Here is a 13,027-nt window from a genome sequence, read left to right on the forward strand (position 1 = left end):
AGATTAACTACAGCTGTATATGTATAGGAATATAAAAACACACACAGCCTTGTACATTGTGCAGAGCTCCCAAAGAGAAGACCTGTATGGGATGCTGTGCTAGAATCTGAACATGCATGACCAATGCACAGCTACAGACTAGGGACCGAATGGCTAGGCAGCAGTTCTGCGGAAAAGGACCTAGGGGTGACAGTGGACGAGAAGCTGGATATGAGTCAGCAGTGTGCCCTTGTTGCCAAGAAGGCCAATGGCATTTTGGGATGTATAAGTAGGGGCATAGCGAGCAGATTGAGGGACGTGATCGTTCCCCTCTATTCGACATTGGTGAGGCCTCATCTGGAGTACTGTGTCCAGTTTTGGGCCCCACACTTCAAGAAGGATGTGGATAAATTGGAGAGAGTCCAGCGAAGGGCAACAAAAATGATTAGGGGACTGGAACACATGAGTTATGAGGAGAGGCTGAGGGAGCTGGGATTGTTTAGCCTGCAGAAGAGAAGAATGAGGGGGGATTTGATAGCTGCTTTCAACTACCTGAAAGGGGGTTCCAAAGAGGATGGCTCTAGACTGTTCTCAATGGTAGCAGATGACAGAACGAGGAGTAATGGTCTCAAGTTGCAGTGGCGGAGGTTTAGATTGGATATTAGGAAAAACTTTTTCACTAAGAGGGTGGTGAAACACTGGAATGAGTTACCTAGGGAGGTGGTAGAATCTCCTTCCTTAGAGGTTTTTAAGGTCAGGCTTGACAAAGCCCTGGCTGGGATGATTTAACTGGGAATTGGTCCTGCTTTGAGCAGGGGGTTGGACTAGATGACCTTCTGGGGTCCCTTCCAACCCTGATATTCTATGATTCTATGACCTCCCTTTTAAAAATGCCTGAAAAGCTATGAAGTTTATCTTTGTCCCTTTCCCACCTCTGAAACTAAAATGCCAAAATTCCTCACTGGACCCTGATTCGAGGGTTGATGATCATGTCAGCATCATGCTAAAGAGGATATTTTACGATGGGCAAGTTGGTATTATTGTTCATTTTAATAGACCCCACTTAAAAAAGAATCTGTAAAGAGAATTTGTCCTAATAACCTACTCTGGAATATCATTACTGCCCTTTTTGAATCCATACCCATGGGAGGATCACTAAAAAGTAAACTTCTCAGATGCAAAGATACAATGCAGTAGGAATTGGCCTGTCAGAGGGGAAAGCTGTGAAATGAGCGAACTGTAATAATAAAAATCTTGGGTTGGTTTTGTAGGAATAACATGGCAAGGGAGTAAACGCTTTATTGAAAGAGGTTCTGCATTACACGTTTCTACCATCTACAAATTTGCTCTAAACCGAGAATTTGATTTTCGTAAATTCTTAATTGCTAACCATAGTTTAATATTTCATGTGTTAGGACAAAACGGAGTTCAATGGATTTTTTGGCAACATTTTCACTTCATGGGCTGTAGATGGGATCAGCCATTGAGATGACTTTAATTCTTTTTTTTAATTAAACAGCGTAATCACTGAGTATGTAACAAACCCAACTTTAATGTTGTGCCTCATATCTTCTCTAACCAAATACTTCTGTGAATTGTAGGTAGCCCTTGTTTATCCCAACAATGACCCAGTCATGTTCATGGTGGCGTTTTATGGCTGTCTGCTAGCGGAAGTGATCCCAGTGCCTATAGAGGTACCTCTTACCAGAAAGGTAACGTTGATGCATCTTAGAGGAGTGGATCGGCTGATGTGGGATGAAAACCAAGTCAGACCATCAGCCTCTGATTTGATAGCATTTCATAATGATCCACGGCGCCTTTTAGCAGTTCTTCTTCTGTACCAGCTCAGTGTGTAAGAATTATAGGCACGTGCCATTGCAGAGTCTAAAACTGTGAAAATTCTTTGGCTGCCTAGAAGAATTTTGCTCAACAGCTGAGAGAACAATGGACTTCCTTAGACACTGTGATGGACACATGTCTATAACCTGTCCTTGTTAATCTCCCTGCAGCTCCCTTCTGACTTCAATGGGAGTTGTGGATGCTTAGCACATCTGAAAAATAGACCTTTATTCCCAGTCACTTCTTGCTGTATAATCCCTGCTCCCAGAAGAGGTTTTTCCTAACGTTGCTACATTATTGCCATTCTAAAAGCTGAGAAACAATAGAATTTCATGAGACGAAACCATGGTAGCATAATAATGGTAACCATACATCAAGAGTGGTGGTAATGAAATGGTCGGTAATGTTGTGGGTTTCTAGAGCTTTGCTTTGCAGCCTCAACATGACAACTGCTGTGGTAACCAAATGAAATTAAAGCTTCTACCAATATTTGGCCAGTCAAGTCACTTGATCAGCTACTCATTCCAGTGCTTTTATCTTTGTGCAATAGGGTTAGTCAGTTACAGGGGGACAGAGAGGGTATGTTTATTATTTTGATGTATTTCCATTTTCATTTTTTGATGCTTGTTTGAAGATTTAGTGCTTTCCCTAGTGAAAATAAACCATGTGAGTGCAATGGCTATATGCTGACATCCATATGAATAGGCCCATCTCATCACTGAAATCATCTGCCTTTCACCTCTGGCCATTAATGGTTATGCCAGTGCAACATTGTCTGTTTTTTTCCTTGAGAACCAGAAACTTTTCCCAGTCTTCCCACTTGCATCCCTGGACCTCAGGATTAAGTGAAGGGAACAGACTTGTTCTCAGAACATGAAGTTATCTTCCATATTTTTACAATAGGTTCTCATTTTTCTGTGGACTTTTATTTGCTCACAGAAATACATCTGTCACAGCTGCTCAACCTGCCCTAGGGAACAAATTCTGTCAGCATGAGAGTCCCCATTACACCCAGCATGCCTTCATGATGCATATATTGTTTTCTAGAGCATGTTAACATATGACTGTATCCATATCCTCACTGCCAGACTGTGGTTGTCATTTGAGTTTCAAACCATTGCCAGACGTCCATGGGACAAATCAGATGAAACAGAACGTTGTTTTTTCCCAATGTGGTCCATAATGTTACCGATCCAGTTACCAAAGCATTACCGTGCCTTGATTTTTGGTAAGGGTAAAGTTGGCTTCATACTCTCCCATCATCTGGAACTCACAGTGGCTATTTTCTTTTCCTTCAGGATGCTGGTGGTCAGCAGATTGGCTTCCTCTTGGGGAGCTGTGGCATCACTTTGGCTCTCACCACTGAGGTTTGTCTGAAGGGGCTGCCAAAAACCCAGAATGGAGAGATTGTGCAGTTTAAAGGTTAGTTCAGTCACACTTTTGTTTTGACCTGTTCGCCCCAGGGCTGAACTCTAAAACTAGCTGTTAGAAGTCAAAAACCATGTGCTGTTTTGCTCTTCTCTGGGTTGAGTGAGCAAGGTTTGCAGTGGGGTCGTTGCCTTGTTTGGGACTATGAATTGTATGCACCACTGAGGCACAAACTTATGCATGTCTCTGACAGAGCCAGTGCATTGCAGTGTAGATTAGGATGAGGCCACTTTAGAAACCAACATTCTGCTAGAACCAGTTCAGCAGTGTTTGGAGAGAGAAAAATCATGGTCTCTTTAATGTTACATCAGAGCTATATTTATAAACACTGCAGGGTCAATTTGTGAGTGGGCGAAAGAGCCCACCACCGCTTGCAAGCCCTAGATGTACTGGTTCATGGGAAGAGGGATGAGTTTGTCTAGCTAGTGATCTGCCTTGGGTTGATTTGTATGTTTGCAGTCATCTGATAATCCTAAACCAAGCATAGTTGCTCCCCTTGTCAAATGACATCAAATTATCAGCGCAAATTACACAGCGCGTCATTTTCTATCAAATGATCCTTGTGGTTCTGTCGGAAGTAAACCCAATCAAGTCCAAATCACGTTTGGTTTTAAAGCTATGCATTTCCTTCAAATTAATTTGCATTTTGCTTATTTAACTTTGCTGCTGGGAAAACAAGCCCTAAGTGATATGGGCAAATGATCACTTCTATATTTCAGATGAATATAGATTCTTTCAGCAGATACAGGTCTTAAGGTTGCCTTTGATTTCGGCTCTAGGTTGGCCCAGACTCAAATGGGTTGTGACAGACTCAAAGTATCTCTCCAAGTCACCAAAGGACTGGCAGCCCAACATCTCAACTGCAGGAACTGAGCCGGCATATATTGAGGTGGGTAGTGAATGATGGTCAGAAATGAGCTTCTCTGGATTGAATTTAATGCACAGAAGCCATCAAAATGGTAGCACTTTCAAGTGAGCTGTTCCAAACTTGCCAATTTCCTGCCAAAACAATACACTTTTCATCATGTACAACTTGCCATGATGCTTGTTTTTAGTCATATACCAGTTTGTGACTTTGTTTGCTGTTCAAAATGCAGAGGAAGACACAATCTCTGCTCCAAAGACAAGTGAAACAATTCATATACAGTGTGTGGGATGACTAGAGAGTGGCTTAATCTGACCGCACTGTAGGGTTGCTCACAGGAGTGTATCAGCACATCTTAGCTAAGGCTTAGTGCTGGGAGACTTGGTACAGTCCACCCTGTAGCTCGGGGGGGGGCTCTCCTGTGATCACCTTTTCATTCGGTCTGTTTAATTCTGTTAGTACTTGGTAACATTCAGATTTCTGCCTTTGTTTCACATGGCAACACTTTGGATTGTTCACTTCTCACGGTATGGCCTGTCTTCCTCTGTGCATCCCAGTAATACTAACTGGGAACTACTGCATCCTAAATAATATCAGTGTTTGGGTGTCATCTACCCTACAGACTGCTTTTTCAGTTTGCCTTTTGTATCTTGGAGTCATCGTGGATAGTTCTCTGAAAACATCCACGCAATGTGCAGCGGCAGTCAAAAAAGCTAACAGAATGTTGGGAATCATTAAGAAAGGGATCGATAGTAAGACAGAAAATATCATATTGCCCCTATATAAATCCATGGTACGCCCACATCTTGAATACTGCGTGCAGATGTGGTCACCCCATCTCAAAAAGGGTGTATTGGAATTGGAAAAGGTTCAGAAAAGGGCAACAAAAATGATTCAGGATATGGAACGGCTGCTATATGAGGAGAGATTAATAAGAATGGGACTTTTCAGCTTGAAAAAGGGACGACTGGGGTGGATATGACAGAGGTCTATAAAATCATGACTGGTGTGGAGAAAGTAAATAAGGAAGTCTTTACTTCTTCTTATAACACAAAAACTAGGGGTCACCAAATGAAATTAATAGGCAGCATGTTTAAAACAAATAAAAGGAAGTATTTCTCCACACAACACACATTCAGCCTGTGGAACTCCTTGCCAGAGGATGTTGTGAAGGCCAAGACTATAACAGCGTTCAAAAAGAACTAGATAAATTCATGGAGGATAGGTCCATCAATGGCTATTAGCCAGGATGGGTAGGGATGGTGTCCCTAGCCTCTGTTTGCCAGAAGTTGGGGAATGGGTGACGGGATGGATCACTTGGTAAGTACCTGTTCTGTTCATTCCCTCTGAGGCACCTGGCATTGGCCACTGTCAGAAAACAGGATACCGAGCTAGTATGGCCGTTCTTATGTTCTTATTATGTTGCTTTCCAGTACAAGACTAGTAAGGAAGGCAGTGTGATGGGGGTGACAGTGTCTCGTATTGCCATGCTGTCTCATTGTCAGGCTCTGTCTCAGGCTTGCAACTACTCAGAAGGTGAGTAGTATCACATGGTGGATATGTGCACGAAGGGGTGAAAGCTCGGCTCGCTGCAAGATCATTCTTTCCAGTGCTCAGTCAGATAGATTTTAAAAGTTTAAACTATCTCAGAAATTAAAAATCTTAGCTTAAACGTAGACAAAGGTCAACCCATAATTATCTCCACCTCAGCCCACGCCCTGCCCAACAGGTTTAACAGAAAGGGACAAAAGGTGGGCTTTGCAGTGTGCATGGAGGTTTACAGATCCATGGCTTGGTGAACTGGGGGATGGGAGGAGCAAAATTGCACAAGCTCCAAACTTGAGGATCCTTTTTCAAAGAACATCATGCCACTAGCTCTCTTTCACTTGCATTGAAGGAGCTCCTGCTGGAATGCCTCTTCTCACCTCCATGCTGGCAATGCACACGCACCGTGGCCTCTCAGATAACCAGGTCCCAAACTAGTTTGAGCTTTACAGGTTAAATCCAGTTATGGAGAACAGAAATTACCAGTCATGATCTCAGAGCTCCTTTAATGAGTTGTATGTCATCATTTCTGTTTGACATGCAACTGTGTTCCTTTTGGGAGCCATTCCATTCATTTCCACTGCTCCTAAGGGTCAGTCTTCCAAGGCATTTGAATGATGGCTCTATAACCTCTTTCCACTCAACACCTCATGTATAAGGAGGCTAGGACACTCCAATATTACAGTGATGAATGTGGTATAAAAGCCTAGAGATGCCAGACGTTATATTCTTGCAGCTGTCTGTAAGGTGTTCCTTCCCTTAAATTCAGATTTTGTTTTATGTAGGTCTTCTGTGTCTTACCATTCTTTTTACTGTGCTCTGTGTATGCACCTGTGTGTACCTGTTTTGTATTATCCATAACAAGGAGCTTGGAATCTATTTAATAATGCATAAGAGGACAAATGGACTAGGCTAAACGCTTGCTGTTTGCATAATGCCGCCAGTATGTGCTGCCATGGAGAGGTGTTTGCATGGTGTCTAAGTACTGTATGAAACGCTTAAGAAATAATTGGCACTTTGAGTTTGCCAAGCTTAAGGGAAACAGTGATCTTTAAATGTTTGTAAAGAAAATGCCAAGGTGAAAAAACAAGAGTTGTGTCCTCCGCAGCTTCAAAGTTCCTGGCATCTGCCTGAAGGGAACCACTTAGCCTGCTGGTTTGGGAGCCCAGCAGGAGCTGCCTCAGGGAGCTAACTTGACTTTGCATTGGGAAAGGGGCAAGTTCCAATATCAGTAATACAGCCGCATCTTCCCAGTTATCTGCCAAATTTCTTATATCACAACTTTCCTCTTCCAGGTGAAACCATAGTGAATGTTCTGGATTTCAAGAAGGACGCAGGGCTCTGGCATGGCATGTTAACGGTGAGCTGGTGCTTCAGGGAGAAAACTGGCAGGATGGTTGTTCTGGGTATTTTACTGTCCTTCCTGATTACAATGTGAAGTAGTGTTTGAGGAGGAGAGTTGGGCTCAGTCCGCGCTCAGATCCAGCTTTACGCACTTCCTTTGGAGTCAGTGCAGATCTGCAGGCAGGAGCAATAATGTCTTCTGCCTAGTCATCATACTCTCTGTTCATTCAAATGAGGCTTTGAAATATTAACTGCAGGAAGTGCACAGGCTTTACCAGGCATTGGGAGGGAAAAGGGGACTCCCATCTCTGATTTATATTGGATATATTTTGTTGGCCCTTTCCCACAAATCTCTCTGCTTTCCAGAATGTAATGAACAAGCTGCACACCCTCAGCGTGCCCTACTCTGTGATGAAAACCTGCCCACTCTCCTGGGTGCAGAGAGTTCATACCCACAAAGGTAACAATGGCATTCCTTAAGATTCTAGCATGTGGCTTTCCAGACGAACATTTGTGGGGCACTGCACTTCTATTTAAAGCTTGGGAGCCTGCCTGATTGCTAGTCAGAATCCTACCAAGTGGCCCAAAACCCTGGATTCTTTTCAATGTGTGCATAGGGCAGGCCACAGAGAGCTTGATGCGGAATCCCCAGGTTTGTATGTTGCAAGATGGTGCTGGTAGGCCAGGGGAATGGCATCAACATGCAGGGGCCGCTAACCCCAAGCCCTAGCTGAAACACATGGAGGGCCACAGTCACTCTGCCTAGTATGTAGTAGCAGTTTTGACCTGGTAGTGTGGGTGCCCTACCTTCACCTCCTGTATCAGAGGAGAATTCCATCCCTGCAACCTCTGTTACTTAACCTTCAAATGGGCAAAAGGATTTGCGTCTGTGAGCTGAAGATACTTGCCCTAATGGGAGGATACTGGTGTTAGGCCCCTGCAGCTTCACTGAAAAAAGCATTCAGCAAATGGTTTTATTTGTACTAACTTCATTTGCTCCCTTCGTTTGCAGCGAAGGTGGCTTTAGTGAAGTGTCGAGACTTGCACTGGGCCATGATGGCTCATCGGGACCAAAGAGATGTCAGCCTGAGTTCTCTGCGGATGCTGATTGTAACTGACGGTGCTAATCCCTGTGAGTATTCCCTCACACGGCTGCCATGAGAGAGGTTCCTCTGATCATGTTTTCAGTCACTTCCATGCATGGGTGGCAGGTGAACCCCTGTTTTGGGGAGGCAAGCCCGCTGGCCCCACCCCTTCTGCCCAGGGCCCCACCCCCAAACACCGGAGCCCCGAAACCCCCCTCCCACCCTGTAAAAGTAGAAGCCCTGACCCAGGGGGGCCCTGAGACTGGAGGAACCCCACCCGCCCGCCCCAGCCACATTGGGCCGAGCCGCCAACCTCCCCAAGCACTGGGCTGGCGAGCCACCGGCTCCCCCACCTGCCAGAGTCGGGCCGAGCTGCCAGCCTCTCCCAGAGCCAGGCAGGGCTGAGCCACCAGCCTCTCCCAGCGCCGGGCAGGACTGAATCTGCCGGCCCCTAGCACCAGCTCCTCCTGCCTCTGAAGGCCCCGCCAAGCCACTGGACCCAACACCTGAGGAGGAGGGACATGGCAAGCAGCAGGGACAAGGGTGTATGGAGTGCAGGAGGCGGTGGGGGTCACGGGGAAGGGCTGGGGCCACCGTGGCCCAGGTATCCAGCAGCAGGTCGGCGGCAGCGCCAGGGAAGGCAAGGCCTTCTCTGGCCTATTTTACCCGCCACTCACGCTTCCGTGTACTGGCTTCTATCAGGAGTAAACTGAGGCAGCTGTCTGACAGTCCAATAAGGCAGGCCTCAGTGCCCCAAGCACAAGGGTAAAGGATTTCAGGTTCCACACCCAACCCAGAGTTCCCCTGCCAGTTCTAGGCTTGTACAGTCACTTTTTCCTATTTTTAAAATGCTTCTCTCCAAGACCCATGCAAACAAGGGAAACTGCCTGACGCTACAGGGCAAACAGTGCAATTCATGATGTCAAGAGCCCTCAAAATCTTACCAACTGTGTCTCTCAAATACACAAACTGGGAATGTATACAGGGAATCCTTTTCCCTAAACTTTCAGTTACAGTAACTATAGATGAAAGGTGTTCAGACAGAAGGGTGATTTGTGTTAAGTTGTTGGTGTCCCTTCAAGTGTGAATCTTAAGGATGGTATTGCAAGAGGTGATAGGAACAGAGGACTTGGCCAGGCAGCAGGGACAGCTGGATGCTCTGGTATGTAATATAGAGTATTCTGGCAGAAAAAGATTAAAAGGTTAGTGCAGTGATTTGTCTAGTGGGCAAGAGAACAGGAATAGGCACATTAGCTGGCAATGGGGTGTGAGTGGTTCTAAATTGCACACAGGGGATGTGGGTTTTTTAAATGGTGTTGAAAGAAATGAGCAACAGATCTTCATGGCATGCTGGTGATTATGGGGCTTAATGAATGTCTGTCCAGATGGCACTGACTGGAGGAGTGAGATTTGAATACAGTTAAGGCTGTTTTGGATTTGTGCGGTGGAAGGAAATGGAGCCAGTGGACGTGCGTTAATATGGGGGAGATGGGGAAGATGTTTGTCATCCCTGAGTATCTCTATATGTACTAACTCTGGAACAGGCTGGGAGGAAGATTGTTTGGGCCTTAGCCAGCAAGGTGTTAGTTTGAAGTATGAAGTATCTTTCTGATTTGGTCAGTTCTATACCAAAACTGATCCCCTTACGGTAGGGTTAGGTGCATAAATGCATTAGCTTTCAAAAAAGCAAACCTGGAAGTTGTTTAAAAGAATGTAGATGGAAAGTTGCCGTCTTTTTTTTACCCATGCAGCAGTTGAGCCCCTTAAATCACAGCCTCCATTCTGAGGCTTTCCCGAATAATAGTATTTGTTGTCTTGTACATAATCTTTTGTACAATACTTCCCAAAAAAACTTTTTTAGGGATGTCCAGGATTACAGAAATACAGTACAACTTTATAATGAAATAGTGGCTGCTCTGAGAAAGACGTACTGGTGTCTTATTACTGTTATAGGTGACTGAAGTCTACTTAGGCCTTTTAAATATTCTACTTTAATGACTTAGAACCCCAAGTTCCATTGACTTTCAGTGACTCACTTAGGCTCCTTAGTGCCTAAGTTACTTTTGAAAAATGTGCCCTTAGTTAGAAATGAGATTGCAATTCACAAGATCCCTAAATAAAAATGTACTACTTACTTCCAGGTAATTTCTAAGCATAATTTTTTTTTTCAATTTCAAAAACTGTTTAAAATGTTGTCTTACCTTCTAGGGTCTGTTTCCTCATGCGATGCTTTCCTGAGCTTGTTTCAGAGCCATGGGCTGAAACCTGAGGCAATTTGTCCATGTGCCACATCTCCAGAAGCCATGACTGTAGCAATACGGAGGTACTGCGGTGCATTGCATCCTGCTAACCTATGTCCATATTAAAGGGACATGTTAAAAATATGTTTAAATAATTTCCTTTCCTATATTATAAGTAATTCCTGAGACTACTGAAACTGAGATAAATTTGAACTTTTTACTGTTTGTTTACTCTTTTGCATTTTCAGCTGAGGGCAGGAAATAAGGAATAGTCTGTTTCCATTTGTTGACAGTTTTTAGTTTCACTTTCAGGCCCTTGCAGGGCTTGAGCTGGAGGAATGTTTGAGGGTTTTTTTTGTTTTTGTTTAACTATTCCCACTGGAATAAATTAAAAAAAAAAAAAAAAAGACAAGTCATGGAAATGTTTCTTTTGGTCCTAGCTTTTACTTTATTCAGCCTAAATATTTGGGTCATATAAGACCTGCCAGTGTCCCTTTAAATAATAGCAGTGGGTTTCCTTGTGTTGTGAATTGTGCTATATTAGGTGATCCCAGCTAATGTTTGTTCACATGCATCCAGTGGGGCTTCTTACATGCTCATAGTGATACACGAACTGTAGTGCTTGCTTGAATCAGGGCCTTGAAGAATTTTCTCTCAAAGCTATGAGTCTTTGCTCTTCTTTGTCTAGTAGTTAAAAGCCAGTAGCAGAGTAGCTCCTGGGAGAAGCAGGCATTTATTTTCTCACTTTTGCCAGCAGTTGCTGGTGTGGGGCTGCACTTCTCTGCGATAGCGTTATACGTTGTTTTGGGGAAAGAAATCATTCTCATACTCTGTTCCTGTCCATTGCCCCTTCCTGCAGTAAACAAAGCAAGAATCAGCCAGCCTAGGAGGTGGCCCCTGCAATAGATTACCCTGAAGGCCAGATGGAAGAGCTGCTCCACAGGGCTTTTGGCTGGTTTTCGCAGTGCTTGTACTGGCCTAGGACTAAGCTTTTCCAACTCCCTTATCAGCATGGCTCTCTCAGCTGGTATCCCTTACTCTTCCCCAAATTAATTCAGTTGTGAAATGGGATTTCAGTATATGTCGCAAAATGATACACAGAAGAACCCAGAAAAGCATCCTTATGTCACTGTGTGTATGTGTTCCCTGTCAAGGCTTAATGATGTCATGTGTTTACTGATGTTTCAGCATGTCGGTTTGTTTCCTTCAAGGCCTGGTGTCCCTGGGGCACCCTTGCCCGGAAGAGCCATCCTGTCCATGAATGGGCTAAGTTATGGTGTCATTCGCGTAAACACTGAAGACAAAAACTCTGCTCTCACGGTACAGGATGTTGGCCATGTGATGCCGGGAGGTGAGCGTGCACAGGGCCTTGTATTTCCATAAACACCCTTTGGCAGATGGCATGGATGTAGCAGTTGGAGCTGGGGCTGAGAGTGAACCTCTGGGGCTGAGGCTTTCAAACCACCTAATGGGTTCGGGACATGCAATGCTCATTTAAAACAAACGGCAACTGAGCATTGAGATCCCCAAGACAGCTCTGAAAATCTCAGCCTTGGTTTCTGTTGTTGCCTCTGCTGACTTGTGAGTTGCTGGGACAGCTGCTTAGTTTTTCCTCACTTCATCTTACCCATCTGTGAAATGGACAGAATATTTCGCTCCTTCGCAGGGGGTTGGAGGGTCTAGTGTTTGTATAATATTGTAAGATGCTTGCATGGAAGTCCTGATCTTTAAAAGTAAGTTATTGCCCGGGGCTCAGGCAAATTCAGTAGCATATTCCTTTGTGTTATGCTCTATGGCAATGCAAACTTTGAAGCTGATCCACGTGGCACACAGGTTGGTAGTGAAGCCTTTAATTTAAGGAGCAGTACCCTGATGAAATGTCCATGCATGTTCAGCTCCAGGATTCACAACTTTTTCCTGCTTGCCACTACTTAATAAAAAGTTAACCATTCTTCACGCTTAAATGTGTCAGGTGGTTTTTAAAAAAAAAGGCCCCTGAGCACTGCGTGCTAAGTTGTGTAACAGAGTGTGCTTTGCTCTAGGAATGATGTGCATTGTGAAACCTGATGGATCTCCTCAGCTCTGTAAAACAGATGAGATTGGTGAAATCTGTGTCAGCTCCAAAACAGGAGGGATGATGTATTATGGGCTGGCCGGGGTGACAAAGAACACGTTTGAGGTCTGTATCATATGGTAGATTTTTGCCTTCTCTTGTGTCGCTGGCTTTCTCCTACTGCCTTCAGTGTGGAATTGATTTTCCTGCGGAGGCTTTTGATTTCTATAACAACTAATAGTGTTAATATTTGGGCTGTATATATGGGAAAACTTTCCCTAGAAGGCTTGTTACAATTAGAAATCACCTGCACTCCTTTTTTGCTAAGATTTCCCGCCATGCAGCAACAATGACAACAGTAAGAGCTTCTATTGCAGATAAATGTACTAGCTTCCTGCAAAAATGGGAGCATCAGACATCCAGTGTTTGCTCTACTCCAGTTCATGGCATTAGATAGTTTGCAAATAGAGTCCTCATCTGCATGTCAGAGAGAAATCGGTGTTTTATCCGGGCTTCTGGCAGCATAGTGATTTTTCTATCCCAGTTAATGTCAGAGGTAGGATTCAGTAAGTGAAGTTCACTCCGGGGGACACCATGCTATAGCTGGTCATTTGAGACTTTCCAGAGGAAAACCCAGTAGCAGGAGAGG

At 44.4% G+C, this 13,027-nt stretch overlaps 1 protein-coding gene across 1 annotated transcript in view; it reads left to right on the top strand.

Moving 5' to 3' along the window:
- DIP2B (disco interacting protein 2 homolog B) overlaps positions 1-13,027 on the top strand; it is a 131,278-nt gene that overhangs the window by 91,002 nt on the left and 27,249 nt on the right. The window contains exons 10-19 of the mRNA XM_084609958.1: positions 1,581-1,691; positions 3,117-3,240; positions 4,026-4,135; positions 5,545-5,647; positions 6,952-7,016; positions 7,367-7,460; positions 8,013-8,132; positions 10,294-10,408; positions 11,537-11,676; positions 12,368-12,504. Of these exons, the coding sequence (XP_084466084.1) occupies positions 1,581-1,691; positions 3,117-3,240; positions 4,026-4,135; positions 5,545-5,647; positions 6,952-7,016; positions 7,367-7,460; positions 8,013-8,132; positions 10,294-10,408; positions 11,537-11,676; positions 12,368-12,504 (1,119 nt within the window). The remainder of the gene's footprint in view (positions 1-1,580; positions 1,692-3,116; positions 3,241-4,025; positions 4,136-5,544; positions 5,648-6,951; positions 7,017-7,366; positions 7,461-8,012; positions 8,133-10,293; positions 10,409-11,536; positions 11,677-12,367; positions 12,505-13,027) is intronic.

The sequence above is a fragment of the Lepidochelys olivacea genome (assembly GCF_965140295.1).
Source record: "Lepidochelys olivacea isolate rLepOli2 genome assembly, chromosome: 20".
NCBI lineage: Eukaryota > Metazoa > Chordata > Testudines > Cheloniidae > Lepidochelys > Lepidochelys olivacea.